The sequence below is a fragment of the Myotis daubentonii genome, chromosome 3, assembly GCF_963259705.1.
Source record: "Myotis daubentonii chromosome 3, mMyoDau2.1, whole genome shotgun sequence".
NCBI classification, from domain to species: Eukaryota; Metazoa; Chordata; class Mammalia; order Chiroptera; family Vespertilionidae; genus Myotis; species Myotis daubentonii.
In genome coordinates, this window is record NC_081842.1 from 81,450,992 (window position 1) to 81,475,102 (window position 24,111).

The 24,111-nt window shown below is 40.0% G+C and overlaps 1 protein-coding gene across 9 annotated transcripts in view; it reads right to left on the reverse strand.

Annotated features, from left to right (window-relative positions):
• ABI3BP (ABI family member 3 binding protein) overlaps positions 1 to 24,111 on the reverse strand; it is a 258,489-nt gene that overhangs the window by 189,036 nt on the left and 45,342 nt on the right. For all 9 annotated transcript variants that reach the window (XM_059687989.1, XM_059687988.1, XM_059687987.1 and 6 more), the window contains exon 2: positions 5,768 to 5,947. In XM_059687989.1, the coding sequence (XP_059543972.1) occupies positions 5,768 to 5,947 (180 nt within the window). The remainder of the gene's footprint in view (positions 1 to 5,767; positions 5,948 to 24,111) is intronic.

Genomic DNA, 24,111 nt, shown 5'->3' on the forward strand with positions numbered 1-24,111 from the left:
AGACTTAAATGTAAGTTGTGAAATCATAAAAATCCTAGGAGAAACCATAGGCAGCAAAATCTCAGACATCTCTCATAGCAATATGATTACCGATGTATCTCCTAGGGCAAAGGAAACTAAGGAGAAAATAAACAAATGGGACTATATCAAATAAAACACTTCTGCAAAGCAAAAGAAATCATCAACAAAATGAAAAGGGAGCCCACTGTATGGGAGAACATATTTGGTAATGATACACCTGATAAAGGGTCACTATCCAAAATATATAAGGAACTCATACAACTTAACAAAAGGAAGACAAACAATCCAATTTAAAAAAAAAAATGGGCAGAGGGCCTAAATAGACACTTCTCCAAAGTAGACATACAGTTGGCGAGGAGACATATGAAAAAATGCTCAAAGTCACTGATCATCAGAGAGAGACAAATTAAAACATCACCTCACACCTGTTAGAATGGCTAACATCAATAAAGCAACAAATGAAAAATGCTGGTGAGGATGTGGAGAAAAGAGAACCCTAGTACATTGCTGGTGGGAATGTAGACTGATGCAGCCATTATGGAAAACAGTATGGAGTTTCCTCAAAAAGTTAAATATGGAACTGCCACTTGACCCAGTGATCCCACTTCTTGGAATACTAGTATATCCTAAGAAACCTGGAATATCAATCAGAAAGAATGTATGTACCTCTATGTTCATAGCAGGAACATTTACAATAGCTAAGACCTGGAAACAGCCCAAGTGCCCACTAGTAGATGAGTGGATAAAAAAGCTGTGGTACATTTATACCATGGAATACTATGCAGCAGTAAAAATAAGAAGGATCTCTTACCCTTTGAGACAGCATGGAGGGACCTGAAGAGTATTATGCTAAGTGAAATAAGCCAGTCAGAGAAAGATAAGTTTCATAGGATCTCAGTCATGTGTGAAATCTAATGAACAAAATAAACTGATGAACAAAATAGATCCAGAGACATAGAAGCATAGACTTCAGAATCTCAGAGGGAAGGCGGGGGAGGATGGGTGGGTGGGAAGGAATCATCCAAAGAACTTGTATGCATATATGGATAACCCCTGGACACACACAATAGGGTGGTGAAGGCCTGGGGTGGGGGCAGGCTAGCTGGGCTCAATGGGGGTGGTGGGGAAGGGACATGTGTAATACTTTCAACAATAAAGATTTAATTAAAATATAGTTTTAAAATTATGATATCCAATTGTGACAAGATAGTAAGAAGCTAGGGAAATTCCTTGACAAGTGGAAACTGAGACAAAAATAATTAAATAAGGCCAAACAATTTGAGCAATTTACAGCCAGATAATGAATCACAAGGTTTTACCCTCCCTAACCAAGGACCCCAAGGAATAAATACTTTACACATTCCAGGTCGCAAATGGGCCTAGGTTTTGGTCCCTCTTCAATGACATTCTTTGAAAGTAAAACTAACCAGAAAAAAACAAAACACCTGACCCTGTATATGATGAATCGACATACTGAAGGACACACCTGGAAAGTTAATGAATAGTCTGTTAAGACCCTCTCGTGTGACCTCCCCTCGGACCCCCACCAGCTAGAGAGAGATTAAAAACCTCAAAACAAAGGACCCATGGCGCACTGTTCTTTCCTATGACATTTCTCGAGAGCCAGAGCAGCCCTGCTTAGGCTCTCCTGCGGCTTCTTCTATTCTAAGCCCTTCCTTGTCTCGCTGTCCCCAACTTTAATAAACATATCCTCAAAGTCACCTGGACTCATTTGTGAAATCTTTGCTGCACAAAGTCAAGAATCCAGACACTACTGGCCAGTTCAAGGCAGACCTGCTCTGGGCCCAGTCCCTGTCCAGCAGCACAATTAAAATACTCACGTAACATAATGTGTATGAAGAATACATGGAACAAGATTACTAAAAAAGTTATATGTATTCAAGTTGCATGATGAGACATGAGGGCCATTATAGTATTCTCTCCCCTTATGTTTGAATTTTCCATAATAAAAATATTTTAAAGGATTAAAACAGTAGTAGAGAAATAAAAGGGTACCTAGACTATTTGATTATTCCTCATCATTTAACTAGTGAACCATCACAAGTGAACTATCACTTCTAATGCTCAGTAATTAAAGGAGCAGTAGATCTGTTTCTGTTTGTGTGGAGTTATAGTATACAGGGTCCAGTCACTTTTTATAGTAAAGAGTGAATGTGATGGGAGAATATTTGCAAATTTCAAATTCCTTATGGCTTACATGTTCAAGGTTAATGTGGTAATATTTGTCCAAAGTTCCTTAATCTCAATTTTTTGGTAACTATAATTTGTTTGTCTTATTAAAGTGATTATCTTACATAAAATCTATCTAGACATTTAATTAACAATGTTACTCCCTTACCTGATTTTAGAGTATAACTGAGACTTCTCTATGAGAAGCAAGGGGCTGAAGGACAAAACAGATTCATCTTCAACATTCTGGGTATATATGAATAAATGCCAGATCTGATTGACAATAGTTCAAGTTACAGGTTTAAATGTCAGAAGTTGATAGAAAAACTCTTTAACAATAATCCTAGCAGTGGAGCAAAATATAAATCTCAGACTGTTCAGAAGCCTTTGAGAGCATTCATAATAGATGATCTCTTTTTTAGAAAGTATTGTTCTTTAAAAAGGTCTCATCTGCAAATAATTTTACTGAACAAGACTTGAAGCTGCCCACATCCTCCAAATTACATTTTAATGTGATTAAAAACATTTTCAATGAAATGTTAAACTTTATTATATACTAGAGGCCCAATGCACAAAAATTTGTGCACTCGGGGGGTCCCTCAGCCCGGCCTATGCCCTCTTGCAGTCTGGGACCCCTCGGAGGATGTCCACCTGCTGGCTTAGGCCCGCTCCCCAGGGGATCAGGCCCAAGCTCGCAGTCAGACATCCCTCTGGCAGCCAGGTAGCCCTCACGGGATGTCCACTTGCCAGCGGGGAGCAGGCCTAAGCTGCAGTTGGACATCCTTAGCGCTGCTGAGGAGGCGGGAAAGGCTCCCACCACCACTGCTGTACTGGCAGCCGTCAGCCTGGCTGGTGGCTGAGCAGAGCTCCTCCCATGTGAGAGTGCACTGACCACAGCGGGCAGCTCCTGCATTGAGCGTCTGCACCCTGGTGGTCAGTGTGTGTCATAGTGACCAGTCATTCCCAGTCCTTCTGCTGTTAGGGTCAGTTTGCATATTACCCTTTTACTATATAGGATAGAGGCCTGGTGCATGGGTGGGGGCTGGCTGGTTTGCCCTGAAAGGTGTCCCGGATCAGGGTGGGGGTCTGCTTGGGTGCCTGGCCAGCCTGGGTGAGGGGCTGAGGGCTGTTTGCAGCTGGTCACACCCCCTTTAGGGTGGGGGTCCCCACTGAGATGCCTGGCCAGCCTGGGTGAGGGGCTGATGGCTGTGTGCAGGCTGGTCACATCCCTTTCAGTGTGGGGGTCCCACTGGGGTGCCTGGCCAGCCTGGGTGAGGGGCTGAGGGCTGTTTGCAGCTGGTCACACCCCCTTCAGGGTGGGGGTCCCCACTGAGATGCCTGGCCAGCCTGGGTGAGGGGCTGATGGCTGTGTGCAGACTTGTCAAGCCCCCGCCCCCCCACTGGGGACCCTCACCCCATGGAGGTTTGGCCAGCCTGGGTGAGGGGCTGAGGGCCATTTTCAGGCTGGCCAAGCCCTCCGGCAACGGAAGCTCACAGTCTCTCCTTTTTTTCTTTTTTTTTTTCTTCTGGGATTTATTTACCTTCTATAATTGAAACTTGAGAGGAGCTCAGAGCTGGCCAGAGCGGGTGGGAGGGAAGCCTCCTGCTCACTCCAGCTCATGGCCACGGCCAGCTGAAAGCAGGTATCTGAGGTTTATTTACCTTCTATAATTGAAACTTTGTTGCTTTGAGTGGAGCTCAGAGCCAGTCACGGCAAGTGGGAAGCTTGGCTTCCTCCATCATTGGGGCAACCAAGCCTCCTGCCCTGCTTGCTCCAGCTCCGTGGCTGCCGGCCGCCATCTTGGTTAGATTAATTTGCATATAGTCGCTCTGATTGGCTGGTGGGTGTGGCTTAAGGCATAGCAAAGGTACAGTCAATTTGCATGTTTGTCTTTTATTAGTGTAGATATGAAAACTCTAATCTTTGTGTCTGACATACTAAAAATTTTCAAAATGTAATATTTTTCTTTTCTTTTTGATACTGTTGTAATTAACCAGGTTATTCTTTTTTTAAAAAAAAATATATATTTTATTGATTTTTACAGAGAGGAAGGGAGAGGGATAGAGAGTTAGAAACATCGATGAGAGAGAAACATTGACCAGCAGCCTCCTGCATACCCCCTACTGGGGATGTGTCTGCAACCAAGGTACATGCCCTTGATCAGAATCGAACCTGGGACCTTTTAGTCTGCAGGCCGATGCTCTATCCACTGAGCCAAACCAATTAGAGCAACCTAGTTATTCTTAACAGGAAAGAAGCAAAGGGAAGGGCAAATAGTACAGGCATGTCATTTGTGCAGCTTTGACAGGAAGCACAGTTTAATGCTTCACAGGGGGCCCCGGGTCTATTCCCCACAGATGGCTGGGGGTAGGGACTGAACAGGGTGGAGAATAGACACATGCCTAGTAAGTCTGGGAGACATGGAGAAGGTACTTGTCTGTCAGTCACACCTGGGAACAGGTCATTGGCCAGAGTGGGCATGGCCACCGTAAGTGTGGTAAGATTTGGGATACAAAGGAGTTCACTCTCTTGCTTCCTGCTTTCTTAGTTTGCTCTTGGTTGACTCCGGGTTCCTCTTGTTTGACTCCTGACCTGCAGGGCTCTCATGCTCCTGCAATTGCCCAAATGTCCCACAGCCTTGTGGACCCCAAACAATGGACTGATGGTCTGAACTAGCCTGGTGCTGTACCAGACCCAATTCCAACATGGGATGGAAGCTCTGGACACTGGCTCTGCTCTGAGATCTGCTGACTCCCCAGCTGCACCTCTCCCAGGACTGAAATTAAAGGAAATGGGACTTTGGAAACCCAGGAATATAATTCCATGCAAATAAAAATCACACATCCTCCCTTGCGAGCCTCAGGAAATACTTTGACTCTAGATATCATAAGGCCCCCACCCCCCAGCACCCAGTGGGAAAGAGGATCCCACACTTCTACCAGTAACATTTTTATTTATTTTTCCTCTTCTTATTTTTTTATGTTTTGTTTTTGTTTTTAAATCTTTATTGTTGAAAATATTACATATGTCCCCTTTTGTTTCTCCCATTGACCCCTTATAGCCCGCCCTGCCCCCACCCCAGGCCTCCACCACCCTATTGTCTGTGTCCATGGGTTATGTATCAATAACATTTGTAAAGGTAGCTTCTCATGAAGAGGCATCCAGAAAGCCATAGTTTTTATTTTCCACCAGAAGAAAGTTAAGGCACTGGGGGTTGGGAATGTGGGGGAATTAATCCACATAAGCTATAGTACAGAGATTTAAACCAGGTGTTTCAGCTTATTTTTTCCCTATGCAATCTAAGTATGTGCTCAGGGATTGTAGGTATAATGGCAATAAAGTTGATTATTTCTGTAGTACATGCAGAATATGCATCCCATATTCTTTGATGTAAGGAATTGTGCTATGGATAACAATTATGAAGAGGATTTGTAATTCCGGCATTTGATTCAGCTGAGGATGGAGAAGAAATGGCGTTGCCCTCACAATGTATGTATCATGTAACACCCACTACTTTTAGCTCTCCTTCCCAGGCCTGAGAGCCAAGCATCTTACCGACTACCGCCTCGGTGTATTTCCCTTCCGCCGGAAGAGGGAAGTACTGATTTGGTGATAAATTGCTGCCATATCCCAGAAGAAAACCTTCCAGTTTTACATTAGGGTTTGGACGCAGGAACTTCAAGAAGATAGAGTCACTTGTGGTGTTGATGTGGACTTTCAGGCTCGGCCTTTTACCTGAAGGTGGGAATGAAAAAATAGGTGGCTGTTACTTTACCTCATGAGTGTCCCAGCCCAAGTTTAGAGCAAAGGTTAGTTGTTATCGGAAAGCATGTTATCTACTTAGTTACTCAATATTATGACACACCCACAGGAATAGAGAAAATACAGGTAATTTTGAGGTCACAGAAAACAGGTTTTTAAACACAGAAAGTAGTCTAGAATACAAGGTAAAATGATAGGGTTTAATATTTAGCAATCTGCCATTGAGCAGGTAGATGGGATTCCAGGCTACTTTGGCTAGCCACAATTGGTCAGAACCTCCCTTTTATACATACTGTCTGGGAATGGTGACAAGATCTGTGGTTGGTAAATTAAATTACTGCACTGGGAGAACCCCAGCTTCCTTGGTGCTGCTCTTGTGTTGTACTCCACAGGACTTTGTAATTACAGAGCTGGAGAGGGAGGGAAATGGGAAGAGTTGAGCTTAGGGGTAACTGAGATGGTAGAAGAGGGAATTCTGAAAGACAACTGTGGAGGAGAAAAATGCTTAATTCTATTTGGAGGTCACTGGGACAGTGAGACAATTACATGGAGATGCCCAACAGTAAGTCAAATATCTAAGTGTGATACTCAGGAGTGGGCCATAGATCCAGCCGGTATCATTTGTCTATAAATGACCATTGGATGAATTTTCTGAGAAAGATTGCAGCGTGAAGAGAGAAAACTTAATTAAGTGAAGGCATTAAAATTTTTATTTATTGATTTTAGAGGGAGAGAGGGAGAGAAACATCAATTCTTGTATGTGCCCTAACTGGGGATCGAACTAGCAACCTCGGCATATTGGGATGATGCTCTAACCAACTGAGCTACCTGGCTAGGACTGGCTTTTTTTTTTTTTTTTTTTTTTTTTTTTTTCTGTTCAGGCAACAGTTGCAAATAATCACAATAACCAGAGGTCTTGATCAATCATGGAGGAAGACAATTGTTCTTTGTCTTTGGAGCAGAAGGAGCTGAGTTCAAATTCCAGGTCTGCCACATACTTATGGCCGCTGGCCACTCACTGAATAGGCTGAGCCTTGGAACTTTCCCAATTCACAAATTATGGATAATAGGTAACCATGTCTACTTTAACAGGATGTTTACAAAGATTAGTGCAAATGGCCCCATCTCAAAGCTGACATGTAGTAATTACTTAATAATTGGTTACTTGATCAGGTCTATTCATAACACTTTAGCCACAATTCAGAAATCCAGAATTGATTTGTAAGGTTTTTGTAACTTCACACCAAACCAATTTGGTAACATCTGAACTGTCATAAGTCTTCTTAGTCTTTCATAATCTCATCGAATGGTCAGTCTGACTATTCACATGTTTAATTGTAGAAATATTAATGTGTTTAAGCTTTGTTGGTCAAGACTCCACTGATGTATGGTCTAGGCATCCTAATACATTTCTAGAATCCAAGGATTTTCTGAATTCAAAAACATGTCTGGCTCAAAGTTTTAGATAAAAGATTGTGAACCTCAATTATTTTCTTTCCTTATTCCACAGGAATTTCATGTTTCTAAAATATTGTACCTATTCAGAAAATTGCACTTACTAATTTAATATCTCACATTTCCTTCCTCATTAATAAAAGGCTTGTATATATACCAGTCAACACCTCTGAACGGCATGGGCTTCCCAAAGTCATCACATTCCAGTCGAAATCAGCCCGGACCACCTCAGTATAGCTACATAAAAGGATTCTATTAGGCCTTTGAAAAACTAAAAACAGCCCCTTCTTGAAGACCAGGTTGTGGAAAGGAACCATTCTCTTACCTCAGCAGCCAATACTATTTCTAGATATGTACATAGTACTTTGTACTTCCCAAGAATTTGATGTTATTTCCATGAACTTCTTGCTTCTCAGATAGCTATTCCTACACTTGTAGCAAAATTGAAACCCAGAGACACTGGGTTTCTCTAAAGTCTGAGGAAGACTTACCTAGTCCAGTTCATCTAGTCCAAACAGCTCAACTAAGGGTAGACACACCCCTGTCATTCTGCAAGTCAGATCTCAGGCTCAAAACTGGGTCTCAGGTTTTCTCTAGGCTGGACTTCTCTTGTTTTTATTGAGACCTTTGTTACTACCCACTAGAGTAAGGAGTGGCCAGCTCCCAGACCATAACACTTAAGTTGATGTTAACTTCTGATGTTTTGCCCCAACTTCATTAGATTTCAATGAGATGGTTTACACTTCAGATAGAACAGGTTTTATCCAAGCCAATTTTCCTCTTCTTAGCTGTGTGCCTAAATTAACCCCAGAGTTACTCCATCCTGCTCACTAGATGGAACAAACATAAGTCAAGCACATATTCTGTTGCCTTAGCACATTATCAGGCCTCACAATAAATGAGAACACAGCCAGCCTGTTTCGGCACCTTGTAAGGAATCTTAGTGTGCTTGGGCTGCACGCACACTTGACTAAGAGCCAAGAGTCACAGCATCATCACATTAGACCTTTGCTACAAATTCTGGCATGACGTACCACATTACTACTCCCCCTGGCAAGTGGAAAGAGTGCCTACACCAAGCGAGAAAAAGGCAGGTTGTAAACAGCATCGCCGGCCAACAGAAATGGGAGTATTCTCACTTCCTCTGCACAGGAATTTTCATGACTCCAGTCTTTTTTTTTCCTTTTTCCTAATAATCAATGTCAACAAATACATCAATAGTTCTGGCTGGTTTGGCCAAGTGGATAGAGTGTCGGCCTGCAGACTGAAGGGTCCCAGGTTCGATTCTGGTCAAGGGCACATGCCTGGGTTGCAGGCTCGATCCCCAGTAGGGGGCGCATAAAAGGCAGCTGATCAATGATTTTCTCTCATCATTGATCTCTCTCTCTCTCCCTTCCTCTCTGAAATCAATAAAAATATATTTAAAAACAACAACAACAACAAAAATACATCAACATCATGTGATTTTTTAAATGAATTGATAGTTAGCTTCTCTACATAATAAAAAAATTCCAATTCATACTACTTTCTAGAGCTAAATTTTTTAAAGTCCTATAAAAGAGAAACACACCCAGACAAATCTTACCTCAAAAACCACAGCATCATCAACTTCATATTTTGAGACTGTCATCCTAGTTCTTTATTTGGAACTAGGCACTCAACATCCTTTATTATCTAGCCACACATTACTTCCTCTCTTATTCCTTCTCAACTTATCCTACTTTTTTTTCTTTCTTTTTTTTTTTTTTTTTACCGGTATAATTTTCTCATATTCTGCGATGCATACGAAGCCCTGGCCCTACACCTATGCTCACATTATCACCAGTATGGTTACCTCTATCTTAGGTTTGTTTCTCTCTACCCCTTTGCTCACCCAGTTATAACCCCATTAATTCTTTCAGTGCTCAGTAAAAAGATTAAGCAAATTTTCTCTTTTGCGTATTTAGAGTACCATTAAACTCTGTGCTCTTGGAAAATTTCCCCAATATTTTAGGGTATATCTGTGCATTCTATATTAATTTTTAATCTTTGATAAAATTATATTCACTCTGAGTAATTCTGGCTTAATGGTATGAAATACCAGATCATGTAATGACATTTATCTTTCAACAGTTAGTATGAAGGCCTCTGGTGAATGACTTAGAGATTATCTATATATATAAAAGGCTAATATGCTAAGTGTTCGACCATTCGACCAGTCACTATGATGCACACTGACCACCAGGGGGAAGATGCTCAATGCAGGAGCTGCCAAGCAGCAGTGACTTGGCAGCGGCAGTTCTTGGGTGATGCACCCTGAAACCAGAGAGGCGGGAGCCCGATTCCTAGCGGGGCTGTGTAATTCCACCTTTGGCCGTGGATTATGTTGTTGCTGGGGCACTGTTGGCCTCAAATCTGGTTTACCGCACAGTTGCGTTTGCGTTCCACACCCTGTACAACAGCAACTTTGCAGAGTGCCCTCTCTCATTCTAGAGCCCCTTGGGGGATGCTGGAGAGCCGGTTTTTGCTCAATCCCCTCAGGCCAGGCCAAGGGACCCCACCTGCCAGAGGGACCCCACTCACTCCACAGACTCCTTTTGAGCCACAGCGCCACCCCAGGTGCCACTGGCCAGGGAGGGACCATGGAAGGTTGGTCCCAGGGCATGTCCAGCCCAGTCCTGCCCCGCCAGCCGCCTTCTAATTAATTTCCTTTCAATGTGCATGAATCCATACACCAGGTCATTAGTAGAACAATAATACGAGATAAAAGCTTAACGAGGAAAAGTTTATAAGTAAAATGGCATATATGTCACCCAGAAAATCCAAGGAGTACAGAGAAACAAGAGTATTAGAAGAATACTTATTTGTACTATGCAGTAAACAAAGCATATGCCAAGAGTGAGAAAATAAAGAATGTAAACCTTTCAGGAAAGCAACACTGGTATGGCTGAGAAAAAAGACTGCATATTGGCAGAGTGGAATATTGGATCTATGACAATTGTTTCTAATCCTCTCCTTGCAACACCCTAGGGTATCTCTAAATATTTCAATGGGGTTGTGAAATTCTTTAAGGAAAAAAAAAGTATTTCTAAACAAAATTATAATTAATCTCCTTTTAATTTTCAAAAGTAAATACATGCCCTGTGGCATTAAAAACAATGAGGGAGGTAGTGAGGTTAGAAAATCAGACAAAAGGTAGACCCTATAAGTTCATAGAATTCTCTGTATCAACCCAAGGAAGTGGGTTGCTGTTGCTGTAGGCACAGGTGCTGAGCAAACATTTCATGTTGAACATAGAGTTCTGAGTGGCTGTGGTCAGTTTTAATAAAGCTCTGACAAAAACACAGTACAAACACATGGTACTTAAACCAGCTCAACTACTGCAGACATCCAGGCACAATCTGTGAGAAAGGAATTACCATTATAGCCCTTTCAGTAAGAGAAATTCTTTCATGTCTATATGTATTTGTAATACATATGTCAATTAAAGGACTTGTATCCATCATATTTAAAATAATTCTTTCTATTCAGTAAGAGGACAAAACATTTAAGAAAAAAGGGGCAAAGGATTCAAATAGATTTTTCACTAAAGGAGATACCCAACAAGCAAATGAAAAGATACTCAAAGGTCATCAGATGTTTTCTGTTAGAGGTCGAGTAGTAAATATTATAGGCTTTTCTGGCCAGAGGCTTTCTACCTACCTTCACTACTCAACTCTGCCATTATAGCACAAAAGCAGCTATAGACATTATGTAAACAGATGAATGTGTCTGTGTTCCAATAAAACTGTCTTTATAAAAATAGGCAGCTTGATTTAGCTACCAGTTCATAGTTTACAAACTCTTGGTCAATACCACTAGTCTTCAAGGAAATGCACGTTAAAACCATGATGATATAACACACACATAAGAATAGCTAAATTAAAAAGACTGTCAAGTGTTAGGCAGGATTTGGAACAAGTAGATTCATCATACATTTTAAGAATGTTAACAGGTATAGTCATGTGTGAAATTGTTGGGCAGTTACCAAATAACCCATCAATTTCATCCCCAGGTATTTACCCAGGAGATGTAAAAACATAAGTCTACGCAAATATTCAAAACAGCACAAAACTTGAAACAACCCAAATATCCATCAAGAGTTGAATGAATAAATAAAACTATAACATCCATATAATGGGATATGACTCAGCAATAAAACAGAACACATTATTTATGTAATTCAACATGGCACATCATCATGGGCCTTAACCTTCCTCATCTCCTTCTGATGGAAGGTCATCAAAATATCTTGTCATTACAGCATTGGTGAAAGTAGTTTTAATAGTGCCTGACATTATTATTTGCCATTCAACAAATGGCACATATATAAAATCAGCAAGTCCTTTCAGGCTTTATTATGCTCCAACAACTGACAATTGTAAGTTTCGTATCTATTCTGTTTTTACAGAGTAGATTGAAAGCAGGAAACATTCCAATGCCTTATGGTCACAGCAGCTTATTAAGGAGCTATCAGGATAAAACATCTCAAGTTCAGGTATTAAGTAGGGCAGTTACTGTCTGACAACATATTCAAAGGCTTCCAAAGTCATAGTTGATAGCTTAGATTGTATTTAATAGACCTGTAATGCTAAGTTATACAAACTATAATTTTAACATAGAACTTGGCAATAATTTAACATTCTTAGACAATCAAAAAGGGATCATGTAACATAGGCTTGGTTCTCAAATCTCTTTTTGCCCTAGTACTAAGATGGAAAGATGTCAGGAGGAAAAAGAAAACCATATGGAGTTTCAGTAAATTTTCTGTGCTGGCCACAGGGTGAAAGGAGTGGTCAAAGACAATTAGACAGGTATCTTCAGTGTTCCTGATCCTTAAACAGAAACGTGTGTCTGTCATCTCTAGCATGACTTGTTCATACCAATAACACCAACTCCAAAGCCAGTGATACATGTGAACATTTTCCATAGCAGAAAATGCATTGCAACTGCAGTTAAATATTGGAAGGAGAATGAAAATTAGATGTTGCTATTAATTAAATTGTATTAGGCATTATAGAAACTACTTCCACCAGTGCTGTTATGGCAAGATGTTTAAATAAACCCTTCATGGGAAAAAGAGTCTGTGCAAGGTGGTTATGGAGATGAGGAAAGTCATGACTCATTCCACGGAAAAGATAGGTGGAAAGAATTAAATTGTTTTGGTAGTGGTGATGGTGAATGCAGAATTGCAATTAAAAGCACTCACAGAGTAATTACTAGAGAATCCTTTTTAAATTTCAGATTCTTATATTCCAGCTTATTAATCATATATACCTTATGGCATCCTGGCTCTCTGGATCTCCACACATGAATTTTTTCTCAAAAATCTCATAGATTGTCTATTACTTTTGGGGGGGGGGGGGGATGAAGGTTTACTGAGGCCCAAAAGAGGATTTCTGAGAGCTTGCAAAGAACTAGTGTGCAGCAAACATGGAGCAGCTCTACAGCATGCCTTCTGGGAACAGGGATGTCACCAAGTATTGTTTAAGTTGCACAGTGCAAAACTCTACATGTCACCAGTCAAACCATTTTTTATCTATGGCTCTATATAGCTGCCGGAAGCCGGTCCATCCTTGCTGCTTGACACGGTTGCTGCAGGTAAGAAACATCTGCACAGCATATGTCTCAGGGGACCTGGCGCATATGGCATACTGTTCTTGATGTGTTTGCTCCCCTTCTTGGCGCTATGTGTTTTAACCAAGGTCACCTCTCCGAGAAAGGTTGTTTCCCCAGGTAGGGATTTTTCCCTGAAGTTAGGGAGGGAATAAAATCCCTTAACTAAGTGCCAGGTGGGTAGTTAATCACTTTAACTACGAACAATCACGCTTAAACTACATAATCTTTACTCCCTGGAATGGAGATAAGAAATGCCCTAACCTTTGGAATAGAAATTGACAGGATTAAAATCAACTGTTATAAATACAGATGTAACAAGACAATAAAAAACAGAACCTGGTGACCAAACCTGGCTGGAGAACCTAGCGAGAGAACATGGCTACGGAACCTGGCTGGAGATCTTAGCCAGGGGTAGGCAAACTTTTTGACTCAAGGGCCACAATGGGTTCTTAAACTGGACTGGAGGGCCAGAACAAAAGCATGGATGGAGTGTTTGTGTGAACTAATATAAATTCAAAGTAAACATCATTACATAAAAGGGTGCGGTCTTTTTTTTTTTAGTTTTATTCATTTCAAACGGGCCGGATCCAGCCCGTGGGCCGTAGTTTGCCCACGGCTGTCTTAGACAGAACTTGGCTGGAGATCCTGGCTAGAGAACCTGGATAGAACCTGGCTAGAGGAACCTGGCTATGATGATCACCTGAACGCTGCCTCCATGTCTTTCCTTCTCCGTTGACTCCGTCCACACCTTGGGGAACCCCTGTACCTGCTGGGGTTGGACCCCAGCACATAGCAGCCACATTCACAAAGACCATGCAAAAATAATTGCTACTTACAAAATTGGATGATTTGATATGATAATCAAACTGAAAATCTCTGATCTCTTCCCATAGCCCTCATGCTTCCACCCACTCACTTCAGGACTTTGACTTCTATCTCCTTGCCTTCTGATTCTGCTGTCACAGGTAATGAGGGATATGGGTGGTAGGAGGTCTGATGTAAGCAGGATAGGAATTTGCAACAAAACTTTGGACATTGTTATCCCTAATTTACAAATAAAATTACTTCACCAAATATATACAACTCATAGGATAAATCAAGGATCTAAATCAGAACAATAAAGGAAAAGAAATTCTAGGCATTTGGGAAATGGTGAATTAAGAACCCACAATGCAATATACTGATGATCTATTATACCTGAAATCTATATAATCTTATTATCCAATGTCTCCCAGTAAATCAAATGAAATTAAAAATATATACCCACAAAAAAAGAGCATATAGCTTTAGAGGTGACCAGAAGGCATCCCTACTTGTGTTTTTAAATCTAAAAACATAAGAAAAATATCCTGATTAAACTAATGTAGATATATACAAAGCAAGATTTTAATAAATCTAAAGAAAAATTGCAATTTTTAAATAAAGTACAGAAAAAAATTGTGTAAAAGTACCACAAGCCACATGAACAGCTGCCAGAGCCAGGGAATGGGGTTCTTTAAATAAACTCCAATCTTGACTTTACACAACATGACCAGCGACAGCAAGAAGCTCCACCTACAATCCCATGACCCCAGTCCTAGCACAAGCAGAGCAGCATGCTTCCTCTCCAGGGCTTTGCGGCCAGTCTGCCAGCTCGAGGACACGTTCCCACATGTAGCATGTGCGTAGAGTCCAGGAAATAAAAAACCAAAGCTCCCCTGGAGAGCTCCTCTCCTAAAGCCACACCCGAACAACGCCCAGGAGCCATAACCCCAGGAGTCAACTAAATTTTCATTAGGACATTATAGTCACCAAATACCCAGAGTACATTTGCTATTGAATTTAGAAAGAAATGCTATTTTGCCAAAAGCCCAAGGGAGAAAATGTTTTCTCCCTAATGGGGCACTTTACATGTTTGCCCAACTGTTTGAATAAGTGAGTTCTATTTCCGCTAAAACCACCAGTTTCCTCCTCAGTCAGGATCCCCAGTGCCCTGACTCCTCAGGCCAATACTTCCCTGGGTGATGACTTTGGATGACTGAAGAGACTGACCAGCCCTGGCAATGTTGACATTTCCGCATCACGTGGCGAGAGCAGTGACCGCATTACCTACTTTGTGACCCGACCACAGCCAAGCAGGAAAATTACTTTTCATAGACTACCTTCTATGTCAACAGCTTCTCATTTTTGAGGATAAATCTCATCCTGAGACATACACAGCTGTCACTTACACACCTCCCCTTGATCTAATTCTTCCCAAATTATTCTTTAAAGTCAGGAGCATGCTGGGCTTTTTTGCAGGTGGGGAGGGGGTGGATGAGAGGGCAACCACATGTAGTCAATGACCATAACGAAAGGGGAGTAGTGAGATGGTTAAATTCAAACAACACAAAATATAAATAAAATTTATATTTGCTTTGGGGGGATTTTTATTTCTATTCATCTGCTTTTCATTTTATCCATTCATTCACTATCAGGGACTAACAATTAGTGATACTGACTCAAATATGACCTCCCTGATCACAAAGATTTTGCATTCTAGTAGTAAATTAGGCAGATGAGTAAGTCAACTATTACGGTAATTAGCACAATGTGGCTACAGTTGAGGGGCTCTAAATCTGATAGAAGAGGTGGAAAGAAAAAATGTACAAAAGTGTCCCTTCAGATTTGTTAAACTAGTCACAAAAATAATTTTTATTTCACAAGGATATGCAAATGCAGGTAGGGAAGTAGGTCTCAAAGTCTATTTATAATACTCTTTCTATACTGTTTTAGACAACTGGTATATTCTTAGGAATTATTATTTTTTTAATACATGTAAAAGAAAAACTGGAACAGGCTAAGGGATTGAACAAAACTCATATCCCTTCTTTTTGTTCTTTTTCTGCTTGATTTTCCTGAAAATCCTGGAGTTGATCTGCTGACATTGTCCTGCCCTTCAAAGTAAGGAGTGATGGCAGTAGGTGCGTCTTGTGGAAGGAGGGAGAGCCTCCATGAGAGGGTTCTTAACAGTGCCCCAGTCAGAGCATCAGCATCACCTGGGGACGCCATACTTACAACTCCTCAGACCCCACCCCAAACCTCTTGAATCAGAAATCTGAGATGGGGGCAACAATTTGTATTTTAACAAGCTGTTTGGGGAATTCTGATGTATACTCAAGTTTGAGCACCATTATTCTGTGCAAACTTGGTGCATCAAAAATAAAATCAATGGGCCGATGTCTTTTTAAAAGAGATTTCTAGATATGCAATGAAATACAGAGAGAAAAAAGGACCTCACCTACAATACTGTTAGATTTCATACCATGACCATTTTATATTTATTTTGATCTGTGAACAAACTCTGAGAATTAGGGTTTTCTAGAATTATAATTTCTGGAGACACACAAAATAAAATGTTATACATGTCTGGAAAATTCCTCTTACTTCTAGCACCAGTTGTGTGTCTTTATATCTAACCAAACTTTTTAGAGACTTAGAAGATGAGTTAACATTTTTTTTTTTATAAAAAGTTTCAAACCTACAGATGCATTGAAAGAATTGTGCAGTGCACATCTGTAGAGCTACCACCAAGAGTCCATGTTTTATCACATATTGATTCATCTCTCTATCCCTCTATCCATCCATCAATTCTTCTTATTTTTTTAAATAAATTTCAAAGTAAATTACACTTCAGTATTCTTCACTCCCAAACACTTCAGCATGCATATAATTAGAATTCAATATTTATTTTTCTATTGAGATAAATTTACATATAATGGAAATCTTAACTACACATTACTTATTTTTTCCAAATGCCATGTATCTGTGAACCTAAAACTCTATTAAGATTTAGAAAATTATCATCAATCTAGAAAGTTTCCTCATGCTCCTTCTCAATCCATTCCCACCCCATCCTCCTAGAAACAACAATTCTGATTTTTACTAGAGTAGTTTTGCCTGTTCTAGACTTCAGTTAAATAGAATCATACAATATGCACTCTTTTATGTAAGGCTTCTTGCACTCAACATAATGTTTTGGAGATGTATAATTTTGTTGCATGAATAAGTAGTTTTTTTGTTGTTATTTTTACTGCATAGTATTCTGATAATTATTATTAAAAGCAAGATTATTACATCTTCCACTATCTTCACAAAATATCAATCTGTCTTGATTTACTAATTTTTTAAAATGCTGACTATATTTTAATAAAATTTTCTATGAGTACAAGGGAGAATTTATGTATATTCCACATTTTATTTACCTTATGCTATTTACCAGGCAAACAAAACTATAAACTCTTCTATTTACAATAAATGCTTAATTATAAGACTTTAACAAATGCTTCATAGTAAATGCAGACAAAACTATGTAATGGTTTCATCTTCACTAGAAGGCTTAAGGCATTGATACTCAAGTATCTGCTATCTTTCCCTCTCACTCCCAGCTAATGGAACACCAGGCACAAGAGAGCCTCTTTTAACAGCGAAGTGTGATATTGACTTTCTTATCTAAGAGTGATTTTCACTAAGAAGAAAGTGGATAAGTTTAAACATGTGACATAAGAAAAAAAAATTGCTTATCCTGACAATTTTACAATGATCTGGTATCAAAAGTCAGAAAAGCTGTCATTCTGATTAATAGTACTGTATTTGGTCAATTTCCCTAAAGGACTCTTTTTTGTTTTCTTTTCTCAATAACTCCATTTTGGGTACATGGTAAATTCCATCAACCAAGTAAAAGTCAAATGTAGTCAAAATGCTTCTTTATAGGTTGAAGCAGAAAATGCAGAATTTTGACTTGCACTAGAAGAAATCTTGCACATACAAGTTTAAATACTCCCATTGTGAAAACGTTGCTGCAGGGAGCAAATTGGAAAGACTCAATGAAAATAAAAATTTTGCTATCTTGTAAAAATCTGTCAATCATTAATAATAGTTTGTTAAATAAATCTGGCTTTTATTTATTTACTTACTTTGCAAAGTCTCACAAATGAAAACATGACATGGAGCTGAAATGATGGTTTTATTCACCATCACTGTTTAGACATTTGCAGTCTTCATGAATTGTTTATAATTTGCTTAGTTAATAAGTACCCAGTGCTGATGTTACACAGCTACTTATTTTGAGCTTTCACAGCATCAGAAAGTCCTAGAGGAGCCCTAGCAGGTATGACTCAGTTGGTTGAGTGTCCTCCCATGCACTGAACATTTCTGGTTCCATTCCCGGTCAGTGTTAGGTCCCCAGGGGTCCAGTCTGGGTGCGTGCAGGAAGTAACTGATTGATGTTTCTCCCTTCATCGATGTTTCTCTCTTTCTCTCTCTCAAATCAATAAAAACATTTTTTTAAAGCCCTAGAGAAGAATGACTAAACCACCATGAGAGTGTGATTGTGTGGCCTCAGGTACTAAGGCAGACAGGGCCACTTGCTAATAACCCCATAGTGGGGCATCCCATTTTAATATGTTGTGGGAGCAACAGAAGGGGTTTGGCATCAACTTTGCCTTTCACTGTGTTTGGCCTAGATCACCTGTCCTCTATAAGGCTCATTGTCCTCCTCTGTGGAATGAATTGTGGAATCCCAAATACATTCTCAATCTTAAGGCTATCCCTAACACCTCATCTAGATAGAATAATATCTTCTTATAAAAATGCAGGAAAATAAATCAGAAAGAAAATTTGTTTCTAGAAACACTAGCTTAATAATTTCCAGATAACATTTATTTTTCATAGAAATATAAAATTACACCTCAAATGTGAAAAAGAGAACACAAATTTTTATAGGGATGTAGAAAGAATGCGATTGTCACATACAATTGTTAACAGATTTCGTGAGGTACAATCATACACCATAAAATTCACCCACTGTAAGTATACATTTCAATAATTTTTAGAAAACTTCTAGAATTTACCAAATCCACCAAATTCCAGTTTGAGAACATTTTCATCACTCTAAAACACTCCCCTGTGTCAATTCCTGCTCCCACCCTTAGCGTCAGGTAACCACTAGTCTGCTTCCTGTTTTGCTGGAGGGACTGTGGGAGGTTGGCAGACTGAGGGAGGTTGGCTGTGGGAGCACACTGACCACGAGGGGGCAGCTCCTGCATTGAGCATATGCCCCCTGTGGTCAATGCGTGTCATAGTGACCAGTTTACCGATCGTTCAGTCATTTGGTTGTTCGGTTGCTTAGGCTTTTATATATATAGATAGGTAAATACTTTGGCATAAAATATGCTAACTTCATGTTTAACTTTCTAAGAAACTGTCAAACTTTTCAATTTTTATATTAACATTTAAGATTGTGGCAATTACTCTTGCTTGAGGATAACACCAAATTGTGATCATCGAGTAAATGAGCTATCCTGTTTGGTCACTATCATTAAATATATGTTGTAAAATAAAATTAATAACTTTCAACCCTTGGATTTCTATCTTTTGTCATTAATAAAGACAAAACCACTTATCTTGTTATAAGAATGATTTTAAAGTAACTCCAATTTATCCAGAATGCAAGAAATAAGCTTTCTGCCAATGATTATGATACAGGATAAATTACTAAGTTGTCTTCTCAATCTCTAGTCAGTTCAGTTTTAAAAATATTTTAGCCTATAATAATTATGTTAATATTTATTCACCAGAGAATTAGCCGGTTCTGGAAAGATTAACTTTATTATTACTTACTAGAGGCTTGGTGTATGAAATTTGTGCACTGGAGTGGGGTCCCTCAGCCCGGCCTGCACCCTCTCACAGTCTGGGACCCCTCAAGGGATGTCCAACTGCTGGTTTAGGCCTGATCTCACAGTGGATTGGGCCTAAACCAGTAGTCGGACATCCCTCTCACAATCCGGGACCGCTGGCCCCTAACTGCTCGCCTGCCTGTCTGATCATCCCTAACCACTTGCCTGCCTGTCTGATCACCCCTAACCACTCACTTGCCTGCCTGATCACCCCTAACCACCTCTGCCTGCCAGCCTGATTGCCCCTAACCCCTCTGCCTGCCTGGTCGCCCCTAACCACTTGACTATCCGCCTAATCGCCCCTAACCACTCACTTGCCTGTCTGAGCCCAACCACCTCTGCCTGCCTGATCTCTCCTAAGCACTCTGCCCGCCTGCCTGATCACCCCTAACTGCTCACTGGGGGGCGGCCAGCCAGGGTCAGGGGCTGTGGTCATTCTGGTCTCTGATTGTTCTGGTTTTTCTGCCATTTCAGTCACTGAGCTTTTATTATACAGGATACCTAATGTTAAAGTGAAATTTGATGTAAACTTTGACCTTGTGAACCAAATGCCTTAGTTGGGTTCATCTGAATATGTAACTAAATAATGACAGAATTTATTGCTATTTTGATAATATTTTTCACTGTTTCTTTTTCAATAAATTAAAATTCAAACAGAATTAAAACATTTTGAATGTCTAAAATGTTTTTAATATTAATAAAATACTGAAATTTGTGATCATGTACTTAATATATATATACATACATACACATATCATTAACTTCTCTGATGGTTGTAATTAATGTAGCATTTGAACTTTTCTAGGAAAAGAAAGCCAAAATGGGTTGATATCATTGCCTACTGGCATGACATTATTAAAATTTCCCAGCCTGCATGGTGGATGTGATTCAAGCTTAAGACTAGGTTCTTAAAGTGAAATTTTAAAACATTTATAAAATGTTAGCAAAATATAACTAAATAAACTATTTAGGGGGAAATGTCTTTTTGACTTAAAATTTAAAAAAAGATAAAAAGGAAGTATTTCTCATAACTCTTTTTTATTATGACAAAGTTAGCTTTTTTTCTTTTTCTTGTATTTAGAACTTAGAAACTATGATGATTTGCCCCCAACCCATTCCAAATTCTGAAGTAGAAAATGAAGAAACAAGATTGTCTTTTGAGTGTCCCATGTACTATTCATGGGAAATTGTCCCTTAGACACTGAAAATGTGAGTAATTCAATTTCCACTGGTCACACCATTCCCCAATCCATTTAAGCTATAAGGAGAGCAGAGGAAGAGGGGCCAGAAGAGGTGACAAGGAACCAAAGCCAGTTGAGGCTGAGATCGTAAACTGTTAGGTAACAGAAGCTATCATAAAGCTAAATAAAAAAGATCAAGTATATAGGACAAGGCAGCTCTTGGGAGCAGGAAATAGTCACAAGGGAATTCTAGAGTAAAAATCTGAGGTTCTATTGTTGGGGTGCCCAGACCTTCCATAGCACCACAGCTGCTGTGATCTGAGGAGTTGATAGATCTTAAGGATGGGTAGGAATTAGTCAGCCAAAGTGTCAATGTGCGTATTGGGTGAGGAGAGGGCAGGAGCAGCATTCCCAGGAGGCTGGAATAGCATGAGCATAGTGCTGAGGGAAGTCTCCTAGTGCACCCTGAAGAAGGTCAGTGTGGCTGGGATGGAATGGGGCAAGGGGTGAGCAAGGAGGCTTCAGGAGTCTGATGGGTCGCCTCTAGACCACATTAAAAGATCTGTCATTGTGTTAAAAGCAAATCTAAATTATTTTCCCCTGCCAACCCCCCCCCCCACACACACACACACATGCATGCACTTCTGAGAAATGAATAATACAAAATTTAAATCTTCTACAGTTATAAAGTATGTCCACATGGTAGGAATCTTGCCTCATGTGCCCTCAGCAACAACAACTCAAGTAAAATGCTCAGAGCCAAGAAATTTTTTTTGGTAGAAAAAAATGCTGTTTTTAAATAAACAAACACCAAAAATATTTCACAAATAGATTACAGTTGAAATGGAATTCAAACAATACAGGTCCTCATGCAAACATCATGTGCTATTAAAACCAATTATTATAACAAAGTCATCCAGTTGTTTTTTTAACGAAGCATGATAAAGGCTTACTTTTCTCTAAAAAATCAATTATTAATTCCATTCTTTAGCCAAAGTTAAAAGAAAGTAAAATAATTGTCTCTAATTGACTCTACTAGCAAGGACAGCCTGAGAATTATGCTGCTTATATTTTATAATCTGTCTTCCCCAAATTACTCCTTTATCGCCCTGTTTAGCCCAAGTTGGAAGCACAATTCCTATTCCTCTTTCATCTCCCTTTCCACCCCACCCCAATAATAATCGATGCACTGACTTTTTAACTTAAAAAGTATGCAAATAATACACATTTATCTTAATAACAAAATGTAAGAGTTACAAAAGAGTTAAAATTTGTTTTTAAAATAACCTATTATTTAATATGCAGAGAGGTCTTCTGAAAAATATTTTATATGTCCTGTTAGATATTTATTCTGATATAATATAGATGCCATCTTACAAAATAAGATTATATTTTCAGTACTATTTTATAACCTGTACTTTTGACCCATATCACCTAGTGAATTAGTTTCATAATTGAATTTAGGTAGCATTTGGTATTCATTTTAGAGATGAGGACTTGGTCTTATAAAGTTTGTATCATTAGTTTGACCTAGTTTTTCATCACATTTGAGATCTGTTCTATTGAGTCCATATGGCAATTGCATAAACTCAGTGTATTGTGTGTGAGATTATTGTGAATATTTTGGCTATGTGGGTGCTAATGTTTCCATGTCTCTAGATTCTTTGCCTGGTTTTCTAAGAGGCAGGGCTTTAGGAAGGGAGGACTGCATAATGGGAACACCCAGGATTGGAGCCAGAAAACCTGTGTTCAAGTCCCAAGTTATATGATAATTAACTCACTATCTGAATGTCACATTGCCCTATAAAATAGCATTAATCACACATAGCTGTCTTCTCAGAGATGCCGGTAGAATTAAGTGGAATAGTTTATGAGAAGCAGTTCTAAACTGTGCTACTCATGATAGTTGTTATTGATGTGACCTTATTAATGGTGTGTGTGTTTTTCAATTTGGGTGTACTTTTGAACTTTTAGAGTTCCTTGCATTCCAACCAAATATTCCTTGTATAAATACAGATGTAGCATCTATGTGATCATAAGCTACACACGACCATTGACCCTGGCAACAGAAAAGATATTTAATAAATATTTTTCAAAAGAATGAGCAAACACATACATCATTTTACTTATGTGGGAAATATTGTGCCTGCTCAGAATTAATGCTAGAATAAACAAAAGAGTCTCCTCAGAGAAAATCTATACTAATAATAGAGGAATATGCAAATTGTCCAGGATGCCGTCATAGTAACAGTAATGACCGAACAGCTGCATAGGGCAACTAGGCCAGCAGGGGGGTTAGGGAGGGACGACCAAACGACTGAACAGCAGGCTGCATGGGGTGACCAGGCCAGCAGGGCGGGCAGTAAGGGGCAACCAGGCTGGCAGGGGAGGGGGCAGTTAGGGGAAACCAGGCCAGCAGATAGGGGCAGATGGGGGTGATCAGGCCGCCAGGGGGCAGTTAGGGGAGATCAGACTGGCAGGCAGAGGCAGTTAGGGGTGATCAGGCTGGCAAGGGGGGCAGTTAGGGGCCATCAGGCAGGCAGGCAGGTGAGCAGTTAGGAGCCAGCAGTTCCCAGATTATGAGAGGGATGTTCAACTGCTGGTTTAGGCCCGATCCCCGAGATCGGACCTAAACTGGCAGTCGGATATCCCCCAAGGGTTCCCGCATTGGAGAGGGTGCAAGCTGGGTTGAGGGGACCCCCCCTTCCCGTGCATGGATTTCGTGCCCTGGGCCTCTAGTGTTATTATATTAGAAGATACAGACTTGTGCGAGTTATTACTCAATAAATTCTACATAGTAGAGCAAGCTGCAGCTGAGGTGATTCGGAGGAACACTAAGTAATTAGAAATGGGTGGGTCAGGAATGGCGTCATAGAAGAAGTAGCTTCTGAGCTGGGTCTTGAGTGGTAAGAAGGATTTGTCCAGAGGACGGCAGGAAGGGATTGCAGGCTGAGGAAAAGAGAAGATGCGTGTCTGGGGGTTGATGCCTGTGATAATCCATCCTACGAGGCATTGCGTAAGGCATAGTCTATCAATATATCCTGCTGCTCAAAACAGTCTTTCCATCCACCCTCTAATTTAAAATTAATATCAGATCATAAGCATCTGATGCCATTTCATATTGTTCCCACACAGAAATCATTCCTCTGAGCAAGAAGTTATTTCTAAG